The sequence below is a fragment of the Bos mutus genome, chromosome 10 (assembly GCF_027580195.1).
Source record: "Bos mutus isolate GX-2022 chromosome 10, NWIPB_WYAK_1.1, whole genome shotgun sequence".
Taxonomy (NCBI): Eukaryota; Metazoa; Chordata; class Mammalia; order Artiodactyla; family Bovidae; genus Bos; species Bos mutus.
In genome coordinates, this window is record NC_091626.1 from 65,027,093 (window position 1) to 65,053,172 (window position 26,080).

Here is a 26,080-nt window from a genome sequence, read left to right on the forward strand (position 1 = left end):
ACCATGATGGCTACTCCATTTCTTCTGAGGGATTCCTGCCTACAGTAGTAGATATAATGGTCATCTGAGTTAAATTCACCCATTCTAGTCCATTTCAGTTCGCTGATTCCTAGAATGTCAACGTTCACTCTTGCCATCTCTTGTTTGACCACTTCCAGTTGCCTTGATTCATGGACCTGACATTCCAGGTTCCTATGCAATATTGCTCTTTACAGCATCGGACCTTGCTTCTATCACCAGTCACATCCACAGCTGGGTATTCTTTTTGCTTTGGCTCCATCCCTTCATTCTTTCTGGAGTTATTTCTCCACTGATCTCCAGTAGCATATTGGGCACCTACTGACCTGGGGATTTTCTCTTTCAGTATCCTATCATTTTCCCTTTAATACTGTTCATGGGGTTCTCAAGGCAAGAATACTGAAGTGGTTTGCCATTCCCTTCTCCAGTGGACCACATTCTGTCAGATCTCTCCACCATGACCTGCCCATCTTGGGTTGCCCTACGGGCATGGCTTAGTTTCATTGAGTTAGACAAGGCTGTGGTCCTAGTGTGATTAGATTGACTAGCTTTCTGTGATTATGGTTTCAGTGTGTTTGCCCTCTGATGCCCTCTTGCAACACCTACCGTCTTACTTGGGTTTCTCTTACCTTGGGCATGGGGTATCTCTTCATGGCTGCTTCGGCAAAGCTCAACCATTGCTCCTTACCTTGGATGAGGGGTATCTCCTCACTGCTGCCCTTCCTGACCTTCAACGTGGGATAGCTCCTCTAGGCCGAATAAAACTGAAAGACTCATTGTAGCAGCTGAAAGAGCCTGGAAAAATTAACTCCTCTAAGGAGGAGAATTATTTCCAGATTATAGAGGTTTTCTTATTTAGCTCGTATTATTTCTATTATCTGTTAGACAATTTATATACGTATTCAGTATCAGATTTAGGCACTGAATTGAGAAAGCTTTTATTTTATTTTTCTTTAAGATTATCAGATGTTTGCCAGGAAAGGCTAATTGTGAGTTATCCATTACTATAAACAGTAAAAAAAATTCAGCCAAAGGTCAAATTTATTGGACAATCTGTTGTTTAGTTGCTAAGTCATGTTCAACTCTTAGACCCCATGGACTAGCCTGCCAGGCTTCTCTGTCCATGGGATTTCCCAGGCAAGAATACTAAAGTGGGTTGCTATGCCCTCCTCTAGGGGATCTTCCCGACCCAGGGATCAAGTCTGAGTCTTCTGCATTGGCAGGTGGATTCTTTACCACTGAGCCACCAGGGAAGCCTCATTGGAGAGCCTGTCCTCAGCAGTTTTTAATTATATTGTCTTGGTCCTTTCACAATTCTGTCCCAGGGTCTAATGGCTATCGATTGTCCCTATACTGGCATCGTGGACTATCGGCAGGTGGCTTTTTCATTTGCCAAGGATTTCCAAGAAGCAGGTGGCTCTGTTTTGACCAATTTTGAAGTAGAAGATATTGAAATGGCTAGAGAAAGTCCTTCAAGAAGTAAAGATGGTAAGCTGTCTGTATCTTTTCTGTTGAATACTTGAATTGACTTTATAGAAACTTGGGACTATTTCTGTCTAGGGTAGCATGACATGAGGGTCACCAGGAGGTAGCTACAGTAGGGCACAGAGCTGCAGGCAGGTGCAGAAGCGAAATTAGCTCCCAAAGACTTTCCTATCCAATAGGTTAGACTCAGAATCCCCTGGGGATGCTTGTTAAAAATACAGATTTTAGCATCCTCCCAGGGACAGGGGAGCCTGGTGGGCTGCCGTCTATGGGGTCACATAGAGTCAGACACTACTGAAGCGATTTAGCAGCAGCAGCAGTCTTACTGAATCAGACTGTCTGAGGATAGGACATGACTCAGCCATTCTGAAGCCCCCACCTGCAATTCCCCCATTGTAGCCTGTACTTAGAGTTTATTTTGTTTTGCTTTGGGGGCACAGATTTTTTTTTTTTAAACCAAATGAATTAGTTGTTAAGCCTTAAATTTGTTGTTTGGAAATTTGAAGGGAAAAAGAAGTAGTGCTTGGTTCATTCTTTCTTGACAGGCCTTTAAGGAGATCTGGGCTATCTGAAGCAATCATTTTCCCAGTGTTCTTCTAAATTCTAAGATGATGAGCAAAATTGTTAAATAATTGAGATTGTTAGGTAGGTGGCATAAGCAATCAAATTTATGATGTAAGTAAGTAAATCATATTCTTTACCTGCTATCCATATGCATTATAGGTCTTTAAGATCACATGTATCTGATTGGGAACAAATTTTAGAAATAGTTTATCATTGGAAATTTTGTGTTGTAATAACTCTTGCTTCTCTATCCAACCTAAAATCTGTAAAGCTTCAGATAACACTTGAATGACAAGTGTCATAGCGTTCTTCCGATGGAAAAATACATACTGATTTGTGATGGTCCATTTTACAGCATGTTTTCTAGGATTGTGGTTCACGGAAAAGCTGTGCCTTCTAGTGTTGGAGCTGAGGTGGGGAATGGTTTACAGGTTAAATGAATTAAAATGAAATATGCTAAAAAAACATGCCAGAGTTTTATATATTGTCGAATCTTAACTAGTTTAATCTCGTTACTTGGTAAAAAGAAAACTTTAGAATGAAAAGTAGGAGCCAGTCATGGTTATGATGGAGATAATCCTTGAAATTTATGACTAGAATAATATTTCATTTAATGTAGGCCTTCTTTTGCTAAAAATAAATTTTTCACTAATTTTTTTTTCAGGGATGAAATATCCAATCGTTATAAGGAATACAAAGGTAAAGATTCTTTTTAAGAAAATCTTTATTTATGTGTTTGGCTGTGCCAGGTCTTAGTTGTGTCACGCAGGATCTTGTAGTTGCGCCTTGCAGGCTCTTGGGATCGTTGGTGTGGTACGTGGGATCTAGTTCTACCACCAGGGGTCTAAACTGAGCCCCTTGCATTGGAAGCATAGAGTCTTAACCACTGGTTCACCAGGGAAGTCCCAAGATTCTTAAGTAAACTTTATCTACTTTATCTACTGTCATCTTCTTCCTTAAAAAGTTGAATTAAACCACAGTGCTGTATTTTACATCATTGAATGAAATTTGCCTACTGTAAAAGTTATTCTGAGAAAAATCCTTTGGGAACAATGTAACAACTTTCATTCTAGGAAAGGTTTCAACTTGGGAATGTCTTCATCAAGTGATTGTGCCAGCAAAGGAGAGGATTATAAGCACTTGGGGTAATGAAAACTGATAGATGTTTTATCGTTTCTGCCTACTTATCTACATGAACTTATTATTAACTCTCTACTAATTATAAGACTTTGGGGACAGGGAGCAGGCTGTGCAGGGAGAGATAGGCTGCTTTTCTTCAGCTTCTCATAGTCTAAAACAAGAATTATTGAATAGCATAGAAGTATTGCATTAGCTGTTTGTTCACCGAACGATCAGAGTTCAGTCAGTCAGGAGAGTAGAGTCATCAATGAGTATATTGTAGGAATTAGGCCTTACACAGTTTTGAAAGTATTTAGGGAGGTGAAAATTCAGAAGGGGAGTTGGTAGATCAGGAGGTATCTCCAGCCAGTTTCTGAGAAGCCAAGTGTGTCCAGCTGCTGAAGTTGGAATGCGAGCAGGAAGCTTTGTCTACACCCAAGTAGTGGGTGCCTTTGTGCTTGGCCAGTAGGATGGGTAGTCAGGAGGTGAGCTGAAGGTGGAGCTATAATTTATCAATACTTGGCAGTGGGTGTTTGGGCCAGAGGTGACCTTCAGAGAATAGTGTGGTTGCTGCTGTACCTCTGCCTCCTGGATCATATGCACTTGCTGTTTGGTCAGCTTTAAGTTAGAAGCATGTAAGGAAGCATCAATCCCAGCATAACCCAAGTGATACCGTAAATCCCCTGCAGTCCCTCCCTTTCCCACTTGGCATCCACTCACACCCCTTATAACTACATTTATGAAATAGAGTAGAACAATTATGCTTCCATCCACAAGGTGCAACTATCTTTCATACACCTGAAGACAAGCTTTCTCTCCAAAGAGGATACAAAGTCTACTTTCATTGATTGTGAATGTTCATTTCTTTTCTATCTGAGTCACTCTCCCACTTTGAGATCCTGCAATATAAATCCTGAGATAAAAGGTTAACCACTATTTAAGCATCTTAAGTCTCAACTGGAAGTAATTTTTCTTCCTAGGAGACGTGTGGCAACGTCTGGAAACATTTTTCTCATCACACCTAGTAGAAGTGGAGGAGGTGGGGCACTGCTGCTGTCATTTACTGAGTAGAGGCCAGGGAATCTGCTAAGCATTCTACAGTGTGAGAGACAGGTCCCCACGACAGAGAGGCATCTGGTCCCACATGTCAATAATGCTGAAGTTGAAAAACCCCATGTGAGATGATGGGAAGTGGCAGAAATGGGTGTGCTAGTTGTCTGGGGCTTCCACAACATATTACCACACACTGGGCGGCTTAAGCAGCAGAAATTTATTTTTCCACATCTCTAGAGGCTAGAAATCTAGGTCCGGGTGCCATCAGAGTTGGCTTCTGGTGTGATCTCTCTTCTCGGCCTGAGGCTGGCTGCCTTTGTCCTTAAGTGGCCTTTTCTCTGTGCCTGCACACGTGTAGAGAGAGAGTGGGAGAGAGCAGTCTCTTTCCCCTATAAGAACACCAGTCCTATGAGATTAGGGTTCCCCTTTACAGACCTTATTTAATCTTAATTATCTCCTTAAAGGTCCTATCTCCAAATACAGTCTCATTGGGCATTAGGACTTCAACTTATAAATTTGAGGAGGACACAGTTCACTCTAGTAACAATGAGGGTAAAGAAAGTGTTGGGTAACTTATAGGCAATTATATTTATTTTAGAATAAGAAAGAAATACCCCTAGCTACTACACTCCTCATTTCTGTCACCAGCCATGTGGTCGTAGCTGATATTTATAATTTCCTTCTTCCACTACTCATTCCATAGTCCCTTTGCCCTTGGCAAGCATCTCAGCTGGTAATGGTTCCTAGTTTGCTGGGGTAACTCAAACTTCCATTCCTAAAGTGTCTGTGCGCTTAGCAGCCCTGCTTGTTTTGGGTTGTGGGTTCCATTTTTGGGTTCCGTTAACTTTTATAATAGCACGTGGGGAAACTAAAACATATCCCAGGGGAGCTACATTCCAGACATACTTCTCTTTATCATCTCTGAGCCCTCTATGTGGTAGCAACTCAGTGTTTTCTTGAGAGAATCGGTTATCCCACCCAGAACAGTAATTCCTTCTGCCTATTGATTCACTGCCAGGAGGAGCCCAAAGTGACCAGGTATGACAGTATCAATTTCTGACTTAATGGAACCATTGCTTATTTTCTAATGGAAGCATTTTTCCCTTGGAAACCAAGACCTCTAGACCATCAGAACCAAAAATTGTAGGGCTGGGAAGCAAACATTTCATAAGCAGTTTATTATAATAGTAAGGAGCTGCTCCCATTTTCTACCCCTTGATTTCCAGACCTGTGAATCCTGGCTGTGGAAGAAACACCACCATGTATTAGTCACTGGTTTAGAGCATGTAGAGAATCCTGGAAGACACTGCCCCAAGCCTGTAGGTGTGCCAGCCAGCTAGTGCTGTTACTGGATCTTCAAAAGCTCATTCTACTTTTTGTCACCCAGTAGCTTCAGGTTTGTGGGGTAAATGGTAAAATTAGTGCATTCCACAAGCATGAACCTATTGTTGTGCTTCATTTCCTGGAAAATAAGCTCACTGATCAGAAGTAATGCTTTTGAGTAAAATACCGTTAAGAGTGAATAAAGCATCCTGTAAGTTCACAGATGGCGGTTTCCACAGAAGCATTGCAGGTGTAGAAGATGAATTTGTATCCAGAGCAAGTGTCTGCTCCAATGAGGACTAAGTGCTGCCTTTGGTTTTTGATTGAAGTGGTCCAGGGACCATGTCAGTGGCTATGTTGATCTCTGCTGTTGGCCGATTGAGTATTCACCTGTGGCTGTAAATAGATCAGCCTTGGTGAGTAAGTCCATGTTGCTAAACCCATGCATTACCTCCTTGCTGCCACAACCATTTAGTTCATGAAGCCATTGGGTGTGGATGGGGTACCTGGGGAAAGAGGCTAGCTAACATCCACAGGGCAGGTCATCTTGTCCACTGATTATTAAAATTTTCCTCTTCCATGATCACTCTTCAGTGAGCATTCATAGAGAACTCAAATGTCTTTTTTATCTGAACCTGTTTTGAGAGATCCATTCACATACCTTTTCTCCAGAGCTCCTTTTTCTGACCATCCAGCAAATAGTCATTGCACATGAAACAGTATAGATCCATACTTCTAGGACAAATAACCAGGTATGACATTCTGTGTTCTGCCCCCTTGGGAAGATTGCCCTTTACTATAGACCTTCAGGGCCACTCCCAAGTGGGGCGCTGGTGCTGTAGCTGTTCTTTTCAAGTGATGTCAGAATGTTGTGCAGAACCATTTGTCAACCTGGCCTGTATTTTTTTCTTCCTTGGTCAGCTGATCACTTTCCATGGGGCCGAGGGAGCAGGTCCAGAGGGAGGAGATGATTTAGCGGTGGAGGTCATGGGCATTTGAGCCACTTGCCTCCACAACTTATGTGTGCCTGCAGGACCTATACATCTCTGATCTTGTATATTACCACTTCCTCTTGATGACAGAGTGCTGCGTACACACCCAGTTTTGTGGCCTGGTGAGTAAGACAATACCCAGTTCATAATGGGTAATTCAAATGGTAACTTGGTGACCTGTGGTCAAGTGTTGGATCAAAGGCAGAAGCCCTTTCTCAAAAGGAGGCTAATTACCTGCAGAGGATGGTGTAACTTTCCTCCCAAATCCTAAAGTTCTGTGCTGTGATTCTTCCTATAGGGACCTACAAAAGTCTCCTTAAAACATCATGATCAGCCACAAACTTGAATTACTGTCAGAGCTGCTGGATCGTGTGGCCCAAGTGGCAGAACAGCCAAGGTGTCCATTCAAAAAAGGATTAAGAAGCAGAATGGTCAGCAGTGGTGGGAAGTGCAGGCCTGGTGGGGAGTAAATCCTGAAAACAGGTCTCCAGTGACTTTAGAAAAGAGATATTAAAAAGAAAATAAGTATAGAAAATCGTTATAGGCATTCTCTGCCTGGAGATTTCTATCACTTCTGGAATTTCTATGAAGAACTTGATCCTGAGAAGTCAGCCAATTCCCTTTTCTGCAAACTTTGGACTTCGATCAGTGGGTCTTTATGAAACACAAAATGAACAGAAATATCAGCAAGGCTGATTTTAACCTTCACTGGAGATTTTACCGTGGCCTTCTTGAGTTCCAGACCATTATTTCTGGTAAATAATAAATAATAAATAATAGATAATAAAATTCATTTCCACGTGTAGTATTTCAGGGAGTCTCCTGATGAACCAACCTCCTGTATATGTTGGTATAGATGGAGCAAAGAAAAATTGTATAATTGATCAAAATGGAGATAATGTGTTTGCTGCCATCAGATTTTTTTTTTTTTTTGATTAAAAAACAGATAAGAAGAAAACTGGTCTCTTGAAAAACATAGATGAAAAATGCACAGAAGCAGCCAGAGCATTGGGTTTACTCTTTGGAACAGAGAACCATGAAGATGAAATATAAAGATAAGAAAGTCATGACAAAGACTTTTCACGAGGCAGGCTTGGTTGTCTCAGTAGAGGGAAATGATGCTGGGTATGGTGAGCTCCCTGAAACGGATGCCAGCTTCAAGGGAATTTGCAAGACAATTGTTGAAGCACCAAGTAATGAAGAGAGGCTAAAAGCTTTGGCTCTCATTCAAGAAATGATGACCTTCGTGCAGTTTGCTAGTGATAAATGTGATTATAGAATGAAGCGTAAGTGGGATGGACTTCCCATATTATGGTTCAGACTGTTTTCATAAAGCTGCTGGCCAGCTTTCACCTCTTGCCTATACTCTGCCGACGAGAAGTCTCTTTGCAGAAATTATTGAAGATTGTCTGGCAAACAGGAGTAAAGAGAACACAGACCAACTTGTTGCATGAGTGAGAATTGGCTTTCTTGATGTACAATATTTTAAAGCATTAATGTTAAACCTATGAATTTTGTTTTCAAGAAGTACATAAAACGAACTGATGGAAACATTTACCTAAAACTTTTATAAAGCTTAAAAAAAAAAGGATTAAAAGTCTGTTTCCACCCTTGCCCTAAGAAACATTTTCACTAAAGTGTGGCATCATGTGATCCAAGATACACAGGGGCCTGTGGGAAACCAGGGGATATGTATTTTATTCAGCTTCTATAGTTGTTACTTTTATTTTGGCATTTTCCTCTAGTATAATTAAATAATATAACTTAAAATTTTAAATATAATTTTAATATATTTTAAAATTATAAAATACAAAAATTTGAGTCAGCTTATCAAGTTGAATATCGATGCATTTATGACAAGCTAAAAAAATGAATTTTTAAAATAAACTTTTGAGGAGAGGAGTTGCAAACTAAAGATTTATAGGTTGAACATGGGGAAAGGTCTGTTTCACTTGAATGTGTTAAAGTGTTAGTTGCTCTGTTGCATCTGACTCTTTGCCACCCCATGGATTTAGCCCCCAGGCTCCTCTGTCCGTGGAATTCTCCAGGCAAGAATACTAGAGTGGGTTGCTATTTCCTTCTCCAGGGATCAAACCTTGGTCTCTTGCACTGCAGGAAGATTCTTTACTGTCTGAGCCACCAGGGAAGCTTATGAAATAGCAATAACGATGCATGGTTTATTTTTTAAAAGACTTTTATGGTTGAACTAATAATAATAAGTCAATGTAAATTAAAAATTTCCATTTTGGGTGTGAAACTAATGTTACTGAATTATTTAATAATTTTTTCCTTTGAAATCGTTCCTCAAGTTTTTAAAAGAACTTCTAAGTTATTGCATTCTGGTACCATTCTATGAATTCTTTTATCTTTACGTTTATCATAAGGCTTATCTTCATTTTATGTTCTAAGAACAAAACAATTGCTTGCTTTTCAAGTAGGTAACTAGTAGATTAATATCACGTAAAAAATTTTTTGTACTTCTGGTATATAGTTCTAGATGAACAGAAAAGATATTAACCTACTTACAAGAAGCATTTTTATTTTTGTTGACATAGTCCTTTGACTTCAAGGATCATGAGTTTTCATGAGTTTAGTCTAGCTAATTTGAATTCACTGCAAAGAAGTTTCATTTGATTTTTGTCCGAAGTGTGCTTGTATAACTGTTGAAAAGAGGCTTATCTTGGTAGCTGGGCAAAAATAGGATGAAGACAGAGATAGGATAAGGATAAATCAGTAAAGCCTAGAAAGAAAGAGAACACTGAGGCAGATGAGAACCTCAAGGCTTCAGAAACAGGTCCTCTCAGAAGGAAATCTAGCAATATGAGATTACCTGGAGCGAGAAGGTATTAGTTGTTTCCTCTGTAAGAAATAAAGCAATAGAAATGGAGTATGGTAGGGAATTAGGGTTAAATGAAATCATTTAGGAAATTGAGTCACAAATTGGCTAACCCTATCAGAGTAAAGCAAAAAATATGCAGATGATAATCACAAATAAAATTTATGAGAAAACATAGCCTAAGATTAGTAGTCTCCTAGTCATTAAAGCAAACCTTGACCATAGTGTGCATTCTCAGTAAATGTGGGTTGAATAACTGAGTTTTGAAAAGTAGCCTCACTTTGCAAAGTAGATACTGATCCGAAGGGAGACCTTGGTTGCTGGGTAGATTACAGGTGGAACTGAGCAAGGGTTGAGTGTGAAGCAACCTGAGAGTAACAGGATAATTACCCCTAGATAAGACAGGAGAAGCTATTTGAAATACAGAGGAGGCCAAATGGGTTGAGGCCAAATGAGCCACCTAAATGAAGGTGGCTTCTTCCTGCAATAAGTAGTGAAGAAGTTCCACGGTAGGTCTTTGTGAAAAAGAGCTGTCTGTATGTGGCTTGTTAGGTATCCTCGCTAGGTCAACCACTGTAACTCTAAAGTACAAAATTTAAGGTGATATCCTCTTGTGTGCCATTGCTCTAAGTTTCTACCTTCCAACTAAATGCTGAAGAACTTCTTTTGCTGATACCTGTATTTAATCTCATCTTTTAAAAAGAATAAAAAGATGGGAATTCCCTGGCAGTCCAGTGGTTAGGACATTTTCACTGCAGGGGCCTGGGTTCAATACCTGGTGAGGGGACTAAGATCCTGCAAGCTGTGCGATGCAGCCATAAATGAATGAATGAAGGATCCATATCTGTGCCTTTATTGTCTTTGCTATCACCTATTCTTTCTGCTTCCCACAAGTTGCTGTTCTTTTCTCTTGCCCTAGGGAGAGGAGGTCCGATGTCAGTATGTTGTGACATGTGCGGGACTTTACTCAGACCGTATTTCCGAGTTGAGTGGCTGCAATCCCAATCCTCGAATTGTACCATTCCGGGGAGATTACCTAGTCTTGAAGCCAGAAAAGCGCTATCTTGTAAAAGGAAATATTTATCCGGTAAGTAATGATACATCTGGCTTCCCAGATGGCTCAGTGGTAGGGAATCCACCTGCCAACGCAGGAGACGCAGATTTGATCCCCGAGTCGGGATGATCCCCTGGAGGAGGAAATGGCAGCTTGCTCCAGTATTCTTGCTAGGAAAATCCCATGGGCAGAGGAGCCTGATGGGTAACAGTTCACAGAGTCGCAAAGAATCAGATACGGCTGAGCGACTGAGCACACACACATACCATGATACCTCTGCTTTCTCAAGACGCTTGTGGCAAAAGGGAATGAAACAAAAACTTTTCCCAGAGTTAGACACAAGAGCTATTTTAAAGGGCTTTTTAGTTCAAGCATTCCACCTGTTTCTCTGGGTTAAATCCCTACATCTTTGTTTTGATATTGTGGCTACCCATACAGTCCATGGAATTTCTCCAGGCCAGAATACTGGAGTGGGTAGCCTTTCCCTTCTCCAGGTGATCTTTCCAACCTAGGGATCGAATCCAGGTCTCCTACATTGCAGGCAGATTCTTTACCAGCTGAGCCACAAGGGAAGCCCTAAATTGACAGTACTTGCTCACAAGTCCTGGAAAGCTTGAGTGTACCACAGGAAGAACAGTGAGGAAAGAACCTGATTCTCCCACCTCTGTCTGGAAAGAGTATTCCTAAGAGAACTTTTCCTTTTAACAAGCCCAGATGCCAACCTTCTTTCTTAGTTCACTTATCTATAAGTGCAAGAAAGGGGATGTGGCCACTCTGTAGTTTCATGGTGTAGAAGACATAGGCATTTAAATGAAAAGCTCATTCTTCTGTCTGGACCTACTGGGTTGAACTACGAGTATTCAGCTATTCAGTGTTTTTGACCTTGCCAAGACTTCCATCATCTTTTCCAACCTGTTACATTCCCACTTGACAAAAGCCTGTGTTATGAAGGTGGGTTTTTTCCTGGCAGCTCTGATTTTACTTGTCAGCTGTGTAGATTCCTAGTTGGGGACGGTAGGAGTGGGGAGTAACCTAAAGTAGGACAGTTTTTTTCTTTACCCAGAAAGAGGAATAGATGGGACAGTGTGCCTCATTGTCATGGCATCAGGTTTCCTTTGTGGCATTTCTAGGCAGAAGCATGTACGTAGAAAAGTATTATCTGAGCACAGATCACAAGTAAATGCGTGAGAAGAAGGTGTTTTCTATTACCAGTTCAATGTTTGTGTGTATAATAAAATGCAGTATGAAATGGGGCTCTGTTTGCTCTGTTAAATCTGTAGGTCCCCGATAGCCGATTTCCTTTCCTAGGAGTTCACTTCACACCAAGGATGGATGGCAGTATTTGGCTAGGGCCCAATGCAATTCTTGCCTTTAAACGAGAGGGCTACAGACCCTTTGACTTCAGTGCCAGAGATATTATGGATATAATCATCAAGAGGTAACTGCATTTCCTTAAAAAGTGATTTTACGTGCTTATACTTTTAATATGGGAAATTTTTTCTTTCTTGATATTAGGTTTATTTGGATAAATCTTCATATTTGTGATTGGTATATTGGTTTTTTAAAAAAAATTAATCTGAATTAAGAGGTTTGTGAAATAAGCATAACATTTTAACTACTTCAAGAAAACTCTGATGAGCCAGGGTGATGTCTTGGTGAAAAAAGAGCCAAGAGTGATCCCCCATCTGAGAATCCAAACCTTGTTTTGCTAACCTTTAGTTGAGTTTGAAAAAAAGAAAGTTTCTCTCAAAATCAGTAGATGGTTTACTTTGATAAGATCATTTCAGGCTAGTCACCATGATTTTGAAAACCTCTGGAGAAACTGCTGATAAGCAAGGTTGTTTCCTTTTCTGGAAAATTAGCAATACTGCTACATTGATATGAAGTGCAGATCATTTACTATGGTAAGAAATAACTCACTGAAGTATTTTATCCTTTTAGCGGTGCTGCTCTCTAGAGGGTTTCACATCATCAAAATCACTAGAAAGCTTTCAGAGCTCTACTTGCATTTCACCCTGCACAGATTCTGAAACCAGTTTAGGGTGGGGCTTCCCAGCTGTGTGCTTGTAAAAATACATATGAGCACAGGCTCCCCAGATTCTCACTTGAGAATCACTACTAGCGTATCTGACCTCTGGCTGACTCAATAGAAGTAGGGTAAATGTCCCACACTTTTAATACCCAAATTAAAAAATCTGTAAATGCCTTTTAGGTGTGTTTTAAGAGCAAGTAACATTGCATTAGAAAGCCCTGGTTTTGGCAGGCTTTATAGAACCCTAGTTTTGAAACCAGCACCCCCTGGGAATTTGAATTTGAAAGGTGTTTACTTCTGGAATTTGGAAGGTATTCCTTCGATGAAGTTTCCTTTTAACGTAGGCCAAAAGTTGATTTTCTTTTTAATATGTGGTGTTTTGGACTTCGCCTAGATTTCTGTGGTTCTACCCTCCTCCCCACCACTTCCCCCCACCTGAATCTAATAGTTGTAGAGATGTTTTACAGTAATAAGGAATTCTTTCTCATAAAGATTTTATTTTCTTTGCTTTCAGTGGCTTGATTAAACTGGTATTCCAGAATTTCTCCTATGGAGTTAATGAAATGTACAAAGCATGTTTTCTCAGTGCAACAGTGAAGCACCTTCAAAAGTTTATCCCTGAAATTACTATCAGTGATGTACTTAGGTAAGGAAAAGCTATAAGGATTGTAAATGCATTCATGACCTCTGTGAACTTGGGAGGTGGGTCTGACTTCGTGATTCTAAGCACCCATGCAGTTAGTGTGTGCCCTGAATTTTTGCGTGATCTCTCTTTCTTAACAAGTTGCTCATTCCCCTTGCAGTTTGGGTGTTGCCGCATCAGTCCCCTTAGTGCTAGAACTAGGTCCGTTTATGATTGTCTAGAGAGACCAGCACTAAGCTGAACTCTCCATTGCAGTTATATTACGATGCCATCTTCACCCTTGTGTCTAGCTATCACTCATAATATAACATCTCACCTGAAAGTTTTTTAATCTCCCTGGCCACTTGTGATTCCAAAGCCTTCTGACTTCAGTTCTGTGCAAGATCATTGATCAGCATGTTACCTAATTAGGTAATAAGCATATTAAAACATTACACTTTAATTGATTCTTAAAACCTTTTAGAAACATAACTCATACCTGCTGTCTTACCTTGCTTCCTATCTACTTATTTTGCTGTTTCTTGGGTCCTGTTGCACTCAAGGATTATTTGCAGAACAGGAGTGGGAAATAGTATGGTAGCAATCAGTTTAAGTCCTTGCTTCAGGGGTGTGGGGCAAAGGAAGGACTATTTAAAATTTTTTTATTCTCTTAAAGAGAAAAGGTTTTCTGGACTTAATCTATACTTTGTCCTAAATACCACATAAGCCTGTTTCCTTTGTGGTGGTATTTTTAGGGTGCTCACCTTTTTTCCTGAACTGGCCATTTGTTAGGCGTAATCAACCATGGTCTTTGAGGCTCCCTCTTCCCTGAACCGATCCCTCCATGAATCTCTAGAGCACCATGTCTGTCTCCTCAGTAACAGCTGTGGGACTCGCCTGGTGTAAAATGTCAGCAGCTCGGCTCTGTATCTAGGAGGAGAGCAATGATCACGTCAGCTGTCTCCCTCAGGGTAGCGTCCTGGTCTAAATCTGACTTATGTGTCATTCCTAGACCAGCCTCTTTGAATGCTTAGAACTATTAAACCAAGCTAATGTTTTTACTCTTATCTTTCTCACCCCTCCACTCACCTTCTGAAATGAAAGGGATAACAATATCTAGGCTTTATGTTGTTTCACTCACCTATAAATGAAGGCTTTTATGTTTTCAGTGGTCTTTTTTAGCAGTCTTGTTATGTTTTGTATCTGAAAATAGATGGGTCAAATCAAGTGTCTTTTACTCCTGTTAATATTCCTTGGAAAATACAACAGATGGGTGTCGTGAATTCTATACATAAATAGTTGGAATGAATTCACTACCTAGATTTGATTACCACACTTTTGTAGAAGTCTGAGGAAAACTCTTTAGACCAGTGGATTTCATATAGTAGAACTGAACTTGGAGCTTGTGAGTTTTGGTGAATACTCTTGTCTCTGGGAGGAAGGGTGTGGATTTCAGTTACAAGTCTCGTTAGCATGCAGTAGAAAGCACACAGCAGTGTAGGCTGGTGCATGTGGGGACGAGTTCAACTCAGTCCCATGAGAGTTTCTCTCTGGAGAAAGAGAGGCTGAACATAGTCAGCAATTCCATTTGATTCCTGTAGCTATGAAATGCAAGAAATTAGTGAAAAGAAAATCGTAGAAGATATGTTTGATCCCATTTATATGTTTATACCATATTGTATATGGATTTCACATGTAAAAATAAAAACAAACCTGGGAGTGATAAATACCTAATTGAAGAGAAAAGTTAACTCTAGGGAAACAAGAGAATGGGATCCAGAGAGTTTGACAGGGCGCTCCTATCATATCTATAATGCTTTATTTCTTAAGCTGTTTGATTAAAAAATTGGTGCTCATTACGTTATTCTCCACACCTGTTAACATGCTTAGAATCTTAAATAATAATCATCATCATAATAAATGATATAATTAGGCTTTCCCACGTTTTGAAGCCCAAGTCCTGCATGTCTTGAAACCCGTGTGACACCATAAATGTTCTATCATTAATATTGGAGTGGAAGCATATTAGGCAGTTCCGGATAGTAAAAAAGAACCAAAGCAGCACTTCTAGTGGGATTTTTAGCTCAAGATGGTGTCCTTTAGTTGCACTAGCCTCCAAAGGGGATACAGCTTGACCTCTCATTGCCTAGCCAGAGCATCATGGGCAGTAACTTGCTGGTGAACATTAGACTGGAATATAAAGTGATAGCCTGCCAAATATATGCATTAGGTATACAAACTTCTCATTATTAAATGGTGATCTCTAAGATTCCTAATTTAAGCTGTAAAGCCCTTTAATTTGTTCTGTGATTAATTTTGACATGGTAACCTAACTAGTTTGTATGTGTTAGCGTTGTAAGGTAGAAGGCAATGGCACCCCACTCCAGTACTCTTGCCTGGAAAATCCCATGGATGGAGGAGCCTGGTAGGCTGCAGTCCATGGGGTCTCGAAGAGTCAGACACAACTGAGCGACTTCACTTTCACTTTCATTTTCATGCATTGGAGAAGGAAATGGCGACCTACTCCAGTGTTCTTGCCTGGAGAATCCCAGGGGCGTGGGAGCCTGGTGGGCTGCCATCTGTGGGGTCACACAGAGTCTGACACGACTGAAGCGACTTAGCAGTAGCAGCAGCAGCGTTGTAAGGACATAGAACATGAAAACATATTTGCCAAGATCCCCTCTTTTTTCCATGCTTCATTTTGAAAATACCTTCTTGGTAGGTATTTTTCAGGCAAATAAATTTTCAGGCAAGATGTTTTCATCATAAGTGATAGCTAAAGATTATACAATATCATTGTGAAATGCAAGGGTAAAACCCAGAAATTCTGTAATAAAAGTGATCAGACTCTTTTGCAAAAAATGGTTTCTCATTCTTGGTACCATTGACTTTTGGGCCAAATAACTCTTTACTGTGGGGGGACTGTCCAATTCATTGTAGGATGTTTAGCAGCATCCCGGGCCTCTACCTACTAGATGCCAGCTGTACTTCCCTGGTATGACAACCGAAATGTCTCCAGACGTTGCCAGGTGTCCTCTAGGGGGCAAAATCTCCCGATTGAGCACTAGTCTAGAGAATGTGGTAGCCTTCACATTCAGTTCAGTTCAGTTCAGTCGCTCAGTGGTTTCCGACTCTTTGTGACCCCACGAATCGCAGCACGCCAGGCCTCCCTGTCCATCACCAACTCCCGGAGTTCACCCAGACCCATGTCCATCGAGTCAGTGATGCCATCCAGCCATATCATTACAAAATTCAAATTACAAAACACCTAAGAGAGTCTGGAGAAAATATAATAAAAAACCCTTTGAAATACTTATTGCTGAGAGTACAAGGAAATAAGGGCATCCCAGAGATGAAAACAAAGGAAATTGAAAACCTAAGAACTAAAAGGAATGCTGATGCTGACCTGGAAGGATAGGGAGCATTTTCTGATTTTGATGTCATATAACTTGAGTTTCATTTCTAATTGATATGTGATTTACTTACAATAAAATATGCAGATCTTAAGTGCTCAATGAACTTTGGAATTATATAAACTCGTATCCACCACCCAAATCAAGATACATTAGGGACTTGTATTTTAATTGCCTTTCAAGTGGTGTAAAGAAAGCCTTGGGTCCATAAAAGGTGAAAAGTTGGAACTGAGACCGCTTTGTAAAGCCAGGGACTCTGGAAGGGCTATACTCTCAGTGAGAAGGAAGTCTAGAAAAAAAATCTGTAAAAATCTAGAATCCTGGGCCTGCACTCACAAACACTTGGAGTTTCAATTTGTACCACCATTTTGATCTAGGAAATGTAAGCTAAGTGTAGATCCAGTCTAGTTTGTATCCTGCTTCAAATTAATACTTTTCCCTCTCACTCTCTCACTTTAAACAGACTAGAGTGAATGAAAATCAGGGTTATTTGACCACAAACTGAATATTGTTGATAGCAAGCAGTTAGTTCAGTTCAGTTCAGTCACTCAGACATGTCCGACTCTTTGTGACCCCATGGACTGCAGCATGCCATGCTTCCCTGTCCATTACCAACTGCCAGAGCTTTCTCAAACTCATGTCCATCTTGTCAGTGATGCCATCCATTCATCTCATCCTCTGTCATCCCCTTCTCCTCCCGCTTTCAATCTTTCCCAGCATCAGGGTCTTTTCAAATGAGTCAGTTCTTCCTATCAGGTGGCCGAAGTATTGGAGTTTCGGCTTCAGCATCAGTCCTTCCAATGAATATTCAGGACTGACTGGTTGGATCTCCTTGCAGTCCGTGGGACTCTCAAGAGTCTTCTCCAACACCACAGTTCAAAAGCATCAATTCTTTGGTGCTCAGCTGTCTTTATAGTCCAACTCTCACATCCATATATGTTCAGTTCAGTTCAGTTCAGTCGCTCCGTCGTGTCCTACTCTTTGCGACCCCATGGGCTACAGCACACCAGGCCTCCCTGTCTGTCACCAACTCCTGGAGCCTACTCAAACTCATGTCCATTGAGTCGGTGATGCCATCCAACCATCTCATCCTCTGTCGTCCCCTTCTCTTCCTGCCTTCAATCTTGCCCAGCATCAGGGTCTTTTCAAAGGAGTTGGTTCTTTGCATCAGGTGGCCAAAGTATTGGAGTTTCAGCTTCAGCATCAGTCCTTCCAATGAATACTCAGGACTGATCTCCTTTAGGATGGACTGGTTGGATCTCCTTGCTGTCCAAGGGACTCTCAAGAGTCTTATCCAACACCACAATTCAAAAGCATCAGTTCTTCGGTGCTCAGCTTTCTTCACAATCCAACTCTCACATCCATACATGACCACTGGAAAAACCATAGCTTTGACTAGACAGACCTTTGTTGGCAAAGTAATGTCTCTGCTTTTTAATATGCTATTTAGGTTGGTCATAGCTTTTCTTCCAAGGAGCAAGCATCTTTTAATTTCATGGCTATGGTCACCATCTGCAGTGATTTTGGAGCCCAAGAATATAAAGTCTGTCACTGTTTCCATTGTTTCCCCATCTATTTACCATGAAGTGATGGGACCAGATGCCATGATCTTAGTTTTCTGAATGTTGAGTTTTAAGCCAACTTTTCACTCTCCTCTTTTACTTTCATGAAGAAGCAATTAGTAGTTTTGTCTTACTATTAGGAATCCTTTTAAGAGAAATATACATTGAAGCAGGATGATATGCAATCTAGGGTTTGCTTTAAAATAATCCAGTGGAGAAGGGTAGACAAAGAGTGGGGTACAGATGAAACAAAATTGGCTGTGTGTTGGTTATCAAAACTGGGTAATACATACATGGGAGTTCATTATACTCTTCATTTTACTTTTGTACATGTTTAACATTTTCCATTAAAAAAAAAAGGGTGTTCCCAGAATGGTAATATGTGGAGCTTCTGATAAAATGGGAGTTCATTATGCTGTTCATTTTATTTATATTATATATATATCAGTATATTTATTTGTACTGATAAAAGCAAATAAAAGTATATTTATTTTTACCAATAAAAACAAATATAAAACCTTCTGTATAAGGACATAACTTCAACCCAACCCCCACACTATTCCTCCAGATAAAATCCTGCTGAATAGGAACTCACTAGCAAAAGTTACAAAGCACCGTAGTGAGAGTAAGCAGATAGAATAAATACTAGAATTAGACCCCTAACCCTTTAGGGTAATAGTAATATTAGAAACCATAAAGTAAGTATATGCCAGTGAATTTAAAAAGCAAATGAAGTAAACTAGAAAAAGAATAATAATATAAAAAATACCCTAGGCAAATTTAGAAACCACGTAATCAGAATTTCTAGGAATGAAAAATGTAGTTCTTAAATTTTAAAACTCAAATGATTAAGTTAGACAGCTGGTTAGACTGCCTGTAAGAGAAAATCAGTTAATTGGAAGGTAAATCTAAAAAATTGGGAGAACAGTGTTGCAAGCTAAAAATGCATCATGTGCAAATTAGAAAATGAACTTATGGTTGCTGGAGAGTGGGGGAGGGATGGTTAGGGAGTTTGGGAAGGTCATGTACACACTGCTATATTCAAAATGGATAACCAACAACTAGAAACAAAAAAAACATGAAACACTTTATTTAATGGATTCATAGAACTCCTTCACTCTCGTTACAGAGTACTCATGTTATTCAAGTCCTCACAAAACATTTACATGTCCTTTTGTTGCAGTCCAGTTTGGTTGAATATTAATAATAAAAATAGCCTATACCCTTCCATCAAGTTTGGAAATTAAGATGGAATGGTTGACTTGCCCTGTATCACCACTCCCAATTTAAATATGCTCATGTGAACTTCTATTTTTAGGTTAACAGTAGATCCCATGGTAAGTTTTATAAAATACTAAACTGGCCAAAAATGTTAGTGGGCTTCCCTGGTGGCTCAGTGGTAGAGAATCAGCCTCTTAATGCAGGAGACATGGGTTCAATCCCTGGGTCAGGAAGATCTCCTGGAGAAGGAAATGGTCACCCACTCCAGAATTCTTGCCTGGGAGATCCCATGGACAGAAGAGCCTGGCGGGCTATCATCCATGGGGTTGCAAAACAGTCTGACACAACTTAGCAACTAAGCAACAAAGATGTCAGTGGTAGCCTGTCATAGCTGTTTTCTAGCCCACAGGATTATGCCTGACACAGAATAATAAAGCAATAAATACAACACTTCTCAGAAGAATGAATGCCATTAGTTACATATTCACCTGTTGTTTCTTCACATATTAAAGGGTCTAAGGCTTGCATTCCTATTAAATTTAGTTACAAATAGGGCAAAATATGTTGATAGAAATAACATTAAACAGTTAAATATGGCTAAATTTGCAAATATTTGCTGAATCATTTGTTCCTTTAGCTATTAAAATAGAATGAAAAATTAAACAATTAAAATTTTCTAGAGAGTAGTCGCATGTATGCTCAGTCATGTCCAACTCTTTGTGACCCCATGGACTATGGCCCACCAGGCTCCTCTGTTCATGGGATTTTCCAGGCAAGCATACTGGAGTGGATTGCCATTTCCTCCCCCAGGGTATCTTCCCAACCTGGGGATTGAACCTGTGTCTCCTGAATTGGCAGATAGAGTCTTTGCACCCCCTGGGAAGCCTCTGTTGAATACTCTTATGTACACAAATCTAGACACCAGGGCAGAAATAGGAGTGTGGTGCAAGATTCAGTTCTGGCCCTGAAGGTGTTTATGGTTTATTTTACCTAAAACTTCAAGTTATAGTGTTCACCTCAAGATAAGGGGGAATGCCTATATGGAATCATGCAAAGAAAAACCCTGGAGTTTCATTAAGTGCTAAATAGGAAACATGAACACATGAAGAATTTGATAATTTAAACATTTCATATGAAATAGCTACTTTAGTTCAACCTAAATTTAGTTCCTTAGAAAAACCTAATCTTGTATATTGTTTTTTACAGTTTGGATTATAGGTTTTGAATACTTGGGCAGGAATGTAGGGGATGTTGATAAAATAGTTGGTGTTTGTAAGAGGAATAAATAAGTATAGACACATTTTAACTAGTTAATTTGCATTAACTTCTCTTTGCTTAGAAGGAGTAAGGAGAATATACTAACTAAACTTTCTTGGAGAGGAAAGTTTTTTGAACACTCAACATCAGTAGCTGGTCATGCCACTGTGTGCCCCCTCATTTGGCCTTCTGTGAGATAAAAGGAGAGGGACAGGAAAACTCATAGAGATGCTCACAACAGCAACAGGAGTATTATCCAAGAAAAGCGAGAGGAGAGATGCTGTTTTGATGAGTTGAGAGAATTTATAAACACAGAATGTACCTTAAATGGACCATACCCTGGCCAATAATCCTTACCCTAAGAAAATTCAGCTTCCATCCCATTCTGTCTTTTTGGGTTATAGTGATGTATCTGATTCTTACCTGGAAATCTTTACAGCTCAGAAATCTCCTGTCCAGATTCCTTGAGGGCTTCAGTATTACAAATTACTTACTTTTATTATAGAATTTTTCACCTTCATTGTTGTAATTCTTACTTATCTCTTTACAAATGAACTTTTTAGCTGTGTAACTTCAGGCAAGTTACTTAATCTCTCTATTTTCTTTGCTGTTAAATATAAACTATATCAGCTTCTTAGAGCTGTGAGGATTAAATGAGAGAATTCCTAGCATGGATTAAACAAACACTTGGTAAAAAAAACAAAAAAAGCTATTATTATCATGATCTTTCCTTAGTTAGTCTGAGGTCTTAGAGGGTAGTACTCTCATATTGTTCTTTGTATCTTCCTCATGTGCTTATCTGCATTGGCCCAGCATCATTCAAAATTGTTTAATATTGTTGCCTGATTTCTTGAGTCTTGATGGTATATAAAAGGCACCTGTTTTCAACTGGGTTTTCTTACATGGTTTCAGTGGAGGTACTTTTGGACTCCAAAAATATTTTATTCAGGTTTTATCTGTAACTTTTTTTAAAACTAAAAAGAAAAAAAAATCTAATTTGTAAATGCAAGTGTTATAACGCAGAACTTTTAGTATTAAGGGATCTTACTGTACTAGGCAAGGTAAGGCAACGCAAGGTTTAATTGCCAAATCTTGTCCGACTCTTTCGACTCCATGGACTGTAGCCTGCTAGGCTCCTCTGTCTATGGGATTTTACAGGCAAGAATGCTGGAGTGGGTTGCCATTTCCTTCTCCAGGTCATTTCTCTTTGATTGAAGGTTATCCTGATATTAAAGGCTAAACTGTTAAAAATAAAAACAAACTACAAAACAAGAATTTGCTGCCATTTGCAAATATTTTTCTGCATAAATTTTAATAGTATTCAACCAAAACAAAATACAAAAATACATGGAAGTCTGTAGCAGCTGTAGGAATGTAGCTGACACATATAATTCTTGCTTTCTTTGCTTTGTATCAATCAGAAGAGCCTTATATTCTAATGACTGATTTTATAATAAATTCATTTTGTAAATTCAAATAAAAATACATCTACTCGAAGTATGGGTTTATCTGCTACTTTTGTAAAGAACCCATTTCTGTATTTTAGGCTAAGGATGAATGTTTGACAGGCTACAACTGACAGCCTTTGGCTAATTACAAACCAGTTTGGTTTTCACATAATTGTACACTTAAAAGAGGAAAGACTTTATTGCTTTAAGAATACTTTGAAACCACTGACACATATGTGAAGTGTCCTATCTCTCCTAGTCAGATGACTGCCACTCTTGCTTTTGCAGAGGCCCCGCTGGAGTAAGAGCCCAAGCCCTGGATAGGGATGGGAATCTCATAGAAGATTTTGTGTTTGATGGAGGCGTTGGGGATATTGGAAATCGCATTCTTCATGTGAGGAATGCACCTTCCCCTGCTGCCACTTCTTCCCTTGCGATTTCTGGAATGATTGCAGATGAAGTGCAACAAAGATTTAAATTGTAAATAATGAAAGGAACTAGGTATGCATTGTGATCTCCATGTTCAGCAACAAGAATTTACTAACCGCATTCTTTAAGAAAACTGGTTTAAAATGTCATTTTTAGGTATACCATTTAAATAACCACTGAATTTTTAAAATTAGGTAACATAGAAATAATATATTTTTAAAGTCTGTGCTCTTTAAAAAGGTACAGTTGTATCTTTCCTTCTGACTTTGCTAATGATCTGTCCTCATGAGATTTGGCTTTTTTGGAATTTCTGGGAACTGTAGCATGAAAAGTGATTATTCCCTTAACTTTTTAGTTTTATAATATCTAAGTTTCTTTTGTCTTGCCTTGACAAGAAAATATATTGTAGATTGAAAACTTCCTTTTAATTTCAAAGAGTCATAAAAAAAAAAAGCTCACATTATTTAGAGCTACAGTAATTGGGAATTTTAAATTATTGATTAAAAATACATGAAATTTCACATTTTGAAGTAATTTGAGTAAGATTCTATCTAATCTGTGTTTGTAAAAAATAACTTTGCAAAAGAAATTCAAAGTATTTATTCTTCTCAGTTTCTTACAATTGACCCAGTTAATCTTGGGTCATCCGTAAATCTTAACAACAGTCCTCTATGGGTGTTTTGTTTATTCTTCAGTCTTCTGTGGTCAAAAAAACAGAAGAACTTAGAATCTTGACACTGACATACAGAACTTTGTAATTTAAAATGGTATTTACCTCTTATATCTCTAGTCTTCAGTTACACCAAGGTTCTCAAATGTTGACCCAGATCACTAATGATTCATGCCTACTTGACTTTTCTGGAATCCTATAAACCTTTATGAGGATATTTCTTCATTTTGAGGAAATACCTAATTTTGAGGCATTCACTTTTGTAAACCGCAAAAGTGCCTTACAATCATGTGTATTTCAAGAGTATTTTAAATTGTTGCCCAGTGCCATATTGTCTACTGTGTACTATATATTATATGTGTGTGGTATCTATTGAAATGATTCTTATAGTTCAGAATGTTAGAAAACAGAAATATAAATGGAAATGTAGTAGAATATGAGGAATGTTTTATTACAGAACCACCAATTAGGTGAGACATTTTCATCCATTCCCTCACATATACTCTCTCCGGATTAATCTTCTAGTCTTAATTTTTTCTTTCCACTCATCTCTAAAACTGTGTGATGGATGAGTTAGAAAAATGAGCATTTTGGTAAATAGGAAAACTTATTTATTTTCTTCCTTTTCACTTCAAGCCAATGATTACATCGATTGAGCTACCTCATTAATTAATTTGAAAGGCTACACATCGTCAGCTCATGTTCCAGAATAGCACATCCAGGTAAATTGATTAGGTAGTTATTTGACACTTGGAATGAGCATACATACTGAAAGCAGTTGGAAAGTATTCACAGAGGAAACAAGCCCTAATGATTCTTTATAAAAACTGGTTCCTCCAAGAAATGTAACACACAGGGTATTTTCTGTTTCATTACAAGACTATTTGGAGATGGAAAATATTCAGTTCTCTATTTTATTGACAGTAAGATTGTATATACACTAAGCTGTGAAAGACTGAAATTATAAAAATAACTATCCTATTTAAAGCAATGCTCATTCCATTTGGATTTTTACTATGCCTCCAAAAAATTGTGAAAAAATTATTGAAAGTGTTTTGAATGTGTAGATTATTCTAGTTGTAAAACATTTTGTATTTGTCAATAGAGTCTTATTGTGGAATAATGCTATAATATTTAAGTTTTTTGTATTTCTAAGACAGAAGAAATGTATATTAATATTAAAAATATTTTATGAGCCTTGGTTTTGTGAACATAATTTTTAGTTTCATAAAAACTCTTGATTCAATATTTGCCTGGCAGGGGAGATACCTACACGAAGGTGGTTTTTCCAGTGTGCAGCTCATCTGTTTTACACTGGATATGCTGATCCTTGCAGTTTCCCCAAATGTGGGAAACTTGGCTGCATAATTTGTGGTAGTGGGGGACTGTGTTCACTTTTTCCCCTGTTTTTTTTTTTTTTTCTGTTTTAATGATAGAGATCCCTCAATAACATTTTCTAGGGGTCCAGTGGTTTGTGTTTATCTAATACTGAAGATAACCTTTAGTGCATCATCCATTTAACATGGGTACTGAATGGTGGTGAATGTGATACAGGACATGGAGAAATAAAGATTTTTTTAAAAAAATTTCTGATTCATATAAACTTTATGTTTGAAACAGAACTATTGTAGGATTTAGATAGCAGTCAATTAAAAAAAAAGCTTGTACTTGTGTATAATATAAAAATGAGGTAGAGTAGTTTGTATTTTGGGTAAAAAGTGGAGCACTTTCCTACCATGCTGTGCTGTGCTAAGTTGCTTCAGTTGTGTACAAAAATGGCTTTCCATTTGGTAGTGGTGGCAATATCTAGCTGACACCAGTATCATCTTCATACACAGAGTCCCAGGGAACATTATAGTGCTTTCTCCATGGGGAGGGGGGCAATAAATAAATCATCTTGGAATTTTATACAAAATTATCATTCCTCTTGGGAAGACATTTTTGGTATGCTGTCTCTTACAGGGGATTGAGGTTCTGGTCATGAGACTGTCATAATGGTTATAGGGCAAATGATCTGTCTTGAGTGCCTGCTCCAACTTCTTTCCAGCAGGTGGACTGTAAGAAGACCAGAGTTAGCTACAGCAATGGACCATGAAAGTGAGTGACAACTACATTTATTATTTCTTGTGGCATAGTTTTGGTTTGCTACTGACTGGCAGCTCTTGTAGCTTTAAATAAATTGAAGAAGTAGAAGAGAGTAAATGGGAGAAATGTTGAGTAAGCCCTTCTTGAAAATGTTTTTCAGTGGGAGAATATTAGTGGTAAAATTTTTACTGCCTTTTAAAATTTAAGATGTTAAAATTTGAGTTGTCAAATGACTGGGTCATTCAAGTTATCACCTTAAAACCATTCTACATTCTAGAAAGACAAATAAAATTACAATGAGGTGTCACCTCACAGCTGCTAGAATGGCCATCATCAAAAAGTCTGCAAATAATAAATTTTGGAAATGGTATAGAGAAATAGGAGCTCTCCTACACTGTTGGGGAGGATGTAAATTGGTGCAGCCACTATGGAGAACAGTATGGTTCCTTAAAAAATTAAAAATAGAGCTACCATATGGCCCAGAAATCCTACTCCTGGCCATATATAAAAAAAACAAAAACAACATAACTTGAAAAATTACATGCATCCCAGTGTTCATTGCAACGCTATTTACAATAGCCAAGACATGGAAGCAACCTAAATGCCTGTCAACAGAAGGATGGATAAAGAAGACGTGGTATATATACACGATGGAATATTACTCAGCTATAAAGAAAGAATGAACTAATACCATTTGTAGCAACACGGATGGACCTAGAGATTATCACACTAAGTGAACCAAGTCAGACAGAAAGGCAAATACCATATCACTTTTATGTGGAATACAAAAGGGGGGAAAAGACACAAAGAACTTATTTCCAAAGTGGAAACAGACAGACACAGAAAACAAACTTATGGTTACTAAAGGGGAAAGGAGGAGTGAGGCTAGTGATAAAT

General features: G+C 38.9%; 1 protein-coding gene, 1 non-coding gene and 1 pseudogene across 3 annotated transcripts in view; all 3 read left to right on the top strand.

Annotated features, from left to right (window-relative positions):
• Positions 1-24,657, top strand: part of L2HGDH (L-2-hydroxyglutarate dehydrogenase) — a 53,436-nt gene extending 28,779 nt beyond the window's left edge. The window contains exons 5-11 of one of the 2 annotated variants that reach the window (XM_070378104.1): positions 1,344-1,506; positions 2,732-2,766; positions 10,310-10,477; positions 11,725-11,882; positions 12,991-13,122; positions 22,288-22,500; positions 23,735-24,657. In XM_070378104.1, coding sequence (XP_070234205.1) covers positions 1,344-1,506; positions 2,732-2,766; positions 10,310-10,477; positions 11,725-11,882; positions 12,991-13,122; positions 22,288-22,483 — 852 coding nt within the window. In that variant the 3' untranslated portion in view covers positions 22,484-22,500; positions 23,735-24,657. Of the gene's footprint in view, positions 1-1,343; positions 1,507-2,731; positions 2,767-10,309; positions 10,478-11,724; positions 11,883-12,990; positions 13,123-22,287 lie in introns of both variants that reach the window. The other variant, XM_005894278.2, reaches the window with a different exon arrangement.
• Positions 6,881-8,008, top strand: LOC138989464 (histone PARylation factor 1 pseudogene; annotated as a pseudogene).
• LOC138989639 (U1 spliceosomal RNA) lies at positions 24,344-24,504 on the top strand. Its single transcript, XR_011465894.1, has one exon. It is a non-coding gene; the product is annotated as a U1 spliceosomal RNA (small nuclear RNA).
• Positions 24,658-26,080: the final 1,423 nt, after the last annotated feature.